This window comes from Mangifera indica, chromosome 7, assembly GCF_011075055.1.
Source record: "Mangifera indica cultivar Alphonso chromosome 7, CATAS_Mindica_2.1, whole genome shotgun sequence".
NCBI classification, from domain to species: Eukaryota; Viridiplantae; Streptophyta; class Magnoliopsida; order Sapindales; family Anacardiaceae; genus Mangifera; species Mangifera indica.
Genome location: NC_058143.1, coordinates 4,565,789 through 4,572,357, shown reverse-complemented (window position 1 = coordinate 4,572,357; position 6,569 = coordinate 4,565,789). Strand labels below are relative to the sequence as shown.

Genomic DNA, 6,569 nt, shown 5'->3' with positions numbered 1-6,569 from the left:
CAGTTCACCCCCCCAAAAACCCATTGTCTATTCAGCTGCTGTGGGAGAAATCGTTTGTTGTGGGAAACTTTGTTCCCACGACAAGACAGCCGATCCATTCGGCAGCATTTTCGGCCAATTTTTGGTCGTTTTGACCCCCGATTTTCACATAAATCAAATCTACACATTGTATAACATAAAACCCCTCAATCAATTCAACGAAAACAACCAAAAATCGAAACATTTTAAGTATTGTTCAAACCGTAAACCCTAAAATTTCAAACCCAAAATTCTCAATCAAATCTCAATAATATCAGCAATAACTTGATTCAAAGAAGATTACGGGAGATGTACTAACCTTATTTGCCATTTTCGGTTGCCGGAACGAAAGAAAATTGGTGGAAATGATGTTCACCGTAGGATTGCCGTGGGAGGTGGGAAGCTTTGGAATTTTCTCTCTATTGTACAGTGAAAATTTGCTAACTTTATATATGGGGGCAGTTTCGTCATTTCACAAAACATGGGCATTTTTGCTTAAACCTAAATTTTTTGGGTAATTTCACTTTGACCCCTTTAATTTTGTCTATTTTTAATAATTTCCCTTAAGAAAATAAATCGTAAAACTGGTAAGAAAGTACGACACCTCAAATAGAAGAAAAAGTATTCCATAAAAGACGTTTGATTACTGGAGAATCAATCAAAGCAAACCCAAAAATTTAACAATACCCAAATGAAAAGCTGATAAGAAGCAATGAACATATCCGTGATGAAAAATTGGGAAAGAATCGAAGGAGATTCAAGAAGCTGAGAGGAATAATCAAATTGTACTTATGTAAAATTTTGAGATTAGGGCAAGAAATGCCGACGTTAGTCATATAAACTTTTCGAAAAGGAATAATCAAATCACAATATAAAATGGTGGCTTGGTAGTTTCACCAAACACCATCATTTTGTAATCCACAAAACGGCAACGTTTTGTTTAGTTAGAATTATAAAAAATGAATGGCAAATACTCAACAATTCGTTGGTCAGTTTAAACTTTGAAATTGGAAATAATTCGCATCCACCCCAAAGCACTTTCAAAGTCATTTGACAAAATTACGTTCATAGAAAAAACGTTTTACATGAAAATTGGCATCCAAACATTTCTAGCTTCCTATAAATATAATCAATATACCATATTCTCAAGCATAATCAATAAAAATGGCTGGCAAGTTCCCATTTGTGTATTTTCTGTTAACCTTGCTTTTAATTCTTCTCTGGTCTTCAACTATTCTTCCCCATGCAGAAGCAGCAAAAACCAGTGAGCCCATTTCTTTATATTAATTTCCGTCAATTAATGCCTCTTTGTATAAAATAAATTCCTGGGTATGTTCATAATTGTGCAAGATATATGATACAACTGATAGGTTACAATTACTATGATTTAAAATAACAAAGCAATAATTTTTGTAGAAGAGAAGACGGCAGCAGCGCATGGCCACATGATTGATGGAATTAATCATTTTACTAAAGCCAGTGTTTATGGACGCCGCTCGGTACCTGACAATCACGGTGATAAAAATCCTATCAATGTTCCATAACGAAGTGATGCATGAGGTGGCGAGTTACTCAATGGATAAGCTTTTCCTATTAACATAAGTGTTTCCTTAATGTATTTGGTTTTTAAGATTCTACTCCAAGTTGGTTTATCATGTATGCTATTTCTGTCGACATACAAATATTATACATAATTTATATAAATGCTGTTTACATAATGCCTTCATATTATTCTTAATTAATATCGGTCATCTTCTTTAGTTTATAGCTAATTCATGTTATATCTATAGTTTCACAATTTCCTCTAATTATAAGAATTGATTCAGAAGAAAATATCTATTGTTAGATTAAGGGTTTTTTTTTTCTCTATAAAGTATCATGTATGAGGTTTATTGACAACATTGCCTTTTCAACGGTTAAAGGCAACTTGCAAGTTCTTGGCTCAAGCTCCAACTTGAGATAAAACAACCAACTCATACTCAGCGGGACAAATTACTCTTAACTGCAATATTTTCCTCATAACTAATATATTTAGCAATAACATTTAAAGTCATGGTGTAAGATTTTAGTGGTATAAATGCAATATTTTCAACTTCTAAGAGTGTATTGATATTTTATTTTAGCCAAGTCACAAGCTTGCAAACTCATTAAGCTACGCAATGACAAGCTGGAGCTCGATAATAATTTATCCAAGTCGCATGCAACTCAACTCGTTTATAACCCTATCCAAACCCATATCGTTATAAAATTTCTAACCATAATTCTCATAATTTAATTAAAAAACCTTTAATGAAATGTAAAATAAAATGCATTAAAATTTTATAAACAAAATAAACAAACTTAGTTCCCAGTCTTAATAATTGAATTATTTATCATATCATAAATTAAAAATCTAATTTTTATATTATGTATCATATATTATATCATATTGTAACATATATTTTTTTAAAATAATAATAATAAAATAGTAAAACCATTAATTTATATATCATCACTTAGAAAATATCAAAAACATCTTTAAAATTTTATAATTTCTCATATGCACCCTTATTATGTCAGTACTTTTCTAAAAAAGTGTATCAACCTATATCGGTGATATATATTATTTTGTACAATACATTCATCTTACTGTGCCAATTTTTGATACACATTAGAATGTGCATAATTTTTTTACATGTTTTGTATCTATCATATGATATATATATCATATATTATAAGATACAAATAATTATGTATACATTATTAAACTATTTTTATAGATTGACAAATTACCTTGCATCATTTAATAAAATTTAACCACCTTGTTTGATCTTAGGGATTAGAATAACTTTTTTCCTGATCTTACTAGATGACTAGACCTATAAATTTCTTCAAACTCAAGGGGGAAAAATTACTAAGGCCAAATGACTATTTCCTGCCCAAGATAATTTTCACATTTTAAATTTTAAACAGTGAAATTTTCACCCATCATTTATTTATGATGGAAAATTCTATTTTATTTTACTAAAAATGACCATTTTATCTTTTAATTAAAATTACAAAACTTTAGACCACTAAAATTATCAAAACTCTAACTAATTTTTTAAAATATAATTATTATTTTTAAAATTATTGAAAAAATATTAAAATTTTGAAAATACTTGTGAATTTTTTTAATTTTCAAAATTCTTAAAATTTTATATAACAACTTTAATATTTTTAAAAATTATAATTGTACTCAAACATAAAAAGGAAAACAAAAAATAGCCATGAGCATTTTCATTCGCAAATAGGGTTAGATTCAAACCGAGCCCATTCGAGCTCTAGCTAGAGCTCGAGCTCGGCTTGAATGAACCTAAAATGAGCCAGCCCTATACAAACTCGAGCCAACATGTTTGAGCTTGAGCTCCTTGTCAAATTTACAAATTAAAAATTTTGATACGAAACGACATCGTTTTGATTAATGTGTATTAAAACGATGTCGTTTTAATAACGAACTAGTTAAAAGCTCAAGTTCAAAACCAAACAAGCCAAGTTCGAGCTTAGCTTTTACGAGGATGAGTTTGGCTTAGCTTGAATCCAACTCTATTCGCAAAGATGACATTCGGGAATCTTGAAAATAGAATAGTGGGAAATTTTCATTTAGCAAATCTTGGAAGGTTTTAGGGAAATAGTGTTTTGACGGCTATTAATCTCTAAAGTTGGTGGCAATAAGTAGTTGAGTTTTACTCTTCAACTTTTTTCGCATGTTCCTAGTTTTCATCGACAAAAATCTCAAACTAAACCAACAAAAATGCTTCAGATTTGCTCCATTTTAACTTCTCAACGAAGCTTAAGACCGTCCAAATTCTCCCCATTTCATTCTACCCGTTGTGTTATTCAGCAGCTGCAGTTGAAGCTGAGAGAACTATCAGAGAAGGCCCTAGACACGACTGGTCCAAAGATGAGATCAATTCCATTTACGACTCTCCTGTTCTCGATCTCCTCTTCCAAGGAGTTGGTTTCAGTTCTTAATCTCTTGTTTACAGCTTTAATCTCTTGTGTACCAATCTTTTTATTGGTTTATGTGAATGTGTAGACTTCTCAGTGTGATTATTATGGTAAATTGGTGAAGTTAATTTTGGTTGTGTGGCTGTTTATGTGCCAGAGCCCTTGGACCCCCGAGAACAATTAATCAATAGGAAGGAAAATCCATCGACTGACACATTGTCTCCACGTGTATGAACGGCAAATTAGCTCCAAATAAGCCTACGGTATTGAGGATTACTGGTCTCTTGAATCCACTATCTTAGAGGACCCAGTGGACCTTTAAGTCCCCTAATTGTTAAGAGTCAAGTGGTCGCTTAATGAGTTTGGTGTTCTGTGCAAGGTTTTTCTAGTTTGCTTAAAAAGTTTCTTGTTTGATGATGTGACTTCTAATGCAACAGCTGTTATAGAATTCTTGAGGTTTTTTTTTTTTTTTGTTTTGATAACCAAATTGTCGTCTCCGCATATTGGACCCTGGACCATGAAATTTTATGGGTTCAGGGATTGCCGCCAAAGCAGTTTAATTTTCAAATTCTTGAGTTAATTGGAGGTTGTTTCTGATTTTAGGCTCAAGTTCACCGACACGCTCATAACTTTAGGGAGGTGCAGCAGTGCACGCTCCTCTCTATCAAGACCGGTCGGTGTAGTGGGGATTGTTCGTATTGTCCTCAATCCTCAAGATACCACACTGGAGTAAAAGCACAAAAGCTAATCACTAAGGAAACTGTGATGCAGGCAGCACAGAAAGTACGAAGTTTATTTTGTATCGAGTGACTCTTTGTGTCCTAGCTGTGTTGCTAAGAGATCTTGAACTAAGGTGTCAGCACGTAATTATGTTTTCCCTCACGGTGGTAATTATTTGCTATCTCAGTTACTCGCAGTATATATTAAGACACAATACTTTTTTTAACTAGTCAATGGGGTTGAGTGAAAGAGCGATCATTCCAGCTCTGCTTCAACATAAACAATCTGTATAAGTTTCAGACAAATTGATCACATGAATATTTTTCTTAAAAATGACTCTGATTGGTTGGTTATAGTCTCGAATTAGTTTTTATTTCACATGAATATTGACTATTGGTTGATTCATGTTGTATTACGTGTAATACAATGCTATAACCATGGTGTCAATATCTTTATACAATGCTATAACCATGGTGTCAATATCTTTATACAATGCCATAACTATGGTGTCAACATCTTTACTTATTTTATTAGGCAACGGAGGCTGGCAGCACACGTTTTTGTATGGGTGCTGCATGGACAGACACAATAGGGAGGAAGACCAATTTCAACAACATCCTTGAATATGTGAAAGAAATAAGGTGACAAGCCAATATTTAAGAAAAAGTTATTTTGGTAAAAGAAGAAATTGACATCTGGTTGTACTTGAATACCTTCTTTAACATAAATGAGTTCATTATACCATACTGTGGAGACACATTACCACAAATTTATCAAACAAGTGAGAGTTGTATTCATACCGCATGAGTTCTATTTTCTTCTTATTGACATATTTGTTTGTTTATGTTTATTTTGTTCTCATCTTGGAACTATTTGGAAAGGACTTCAGATCATAACGTAAAGCCATGTGTTGAGGAAAATTTAACAATGTTAATAATAAAAAAGAACTCAAAAATATTATCTAGCATTTCCAGTCAATTTATAACATATGCTCTGCTACCGTTCATCCTTTCTGTTTAGCAAATGTGTCTATGGACTGGCACTGCTGATTTATATTTACTGCCTTTTCAATTGACTTTTTTTATGTCAATTTTGTTGATCATGATTTTTTTTTCTTCCCAAATTGAAAGAAAGACTATAATGCACAGGTGTCCGTTTGATTTTTTTTGGTTCTGTGAAATTCTGACATTTCAATAACCTGTGTTAGGCCTTTTATCATATTCATGAAAACGATAATCTGTCTTCTGAATTTGCCATGTACTAGGGAAATGGGGATGGAGGTGTGCTATACATTAGGCATGCTGGAGAAGCAGCAGGCTTTAGAACTCAAGAAAGCAGGCCTTATAGGATATAACCATAACCATGATACCTCAAAAGAATATTATCCAAATGTTATCACTACAAGAAGTTATGATGAGTGCATGGAAACACTTAAACATGTCTGTGAAGCTGGGATTAATGCCTGTTCAGGTGATTTGGTACTAAAGTTTGAATTTGGTATCTTCTTAAATATTTTGTATGCAAAGATATTTTATCTGGACATGTCATCTGGATTAAATTCGTAGAATACTGAAATCCACTTGTGGGGGAAAATATGAAAGGGACACTATTGTATGATAAAATTTCTTATATTCCATTAATTGGGTTTACATCATTTGCTACTTTTTTCTGTCATGGTCATGTCATTTCAACAATATAATGTAATCATTGTAAACAAAAATAATAATCTAGAAAATAAATTATTTTTTGAGTATTTCAAATGCTCCATCATAATGGGTTTCCAAGCTTTTATTCTAAAGTGAAAAAATATGGATCTATATCATTAAATTCTTCTTCTACCATCGTTTTGAATTGATCATGTG

The 6,569-nt window shown here is 32.3% G+C and overlaps 1 protein-coding gene across 1 annotated transcript; it reads left to right on the top strand.

Annotated features, from left to right (window-relative positions):
* The first annotated feature begins 3,740 nt into the window (after window positions 1–3,740).
* LOC123220496 (biotin synthase, mitochondrial-like) lies at window positions 3,741–6,361 on the top strand. Its single transcript, XM_044642734.1, has 2 exons — window positions 3,741–5,348; window positions 5,972–6,361. The coding sequence occupies exons 1-2, from the start codon at window positions 5,272–5,274 to the stop codon at window positions 6,270–6,272; spliced, it is 378 nt and encodes a 125-aa protein (XP_044498669.1). The 5' UTR covers window positions 3,741–5,271; the 3' UTR covers window positions 6,273–6,361.
* The last annotated feature ends 208 nt before the right edge of the window (window positions 6,362–6,569 follow it).

Coding starts and splice junctions, on each gene's coding strand:
- LOC123220496 (XM_044642734.1), top strand. CDS start 5,272: ATGGGTGCTGCATGGACAGACACAATAGGGAGGAAGACCAATTTCAAC. Junction 5,349..5,971: donor GAATATGTGAAAGAAATAAG/GTGACAAGCCAA, acceptor GCCATGTACTAG/GGAAATGGGGATGGAGGTGT.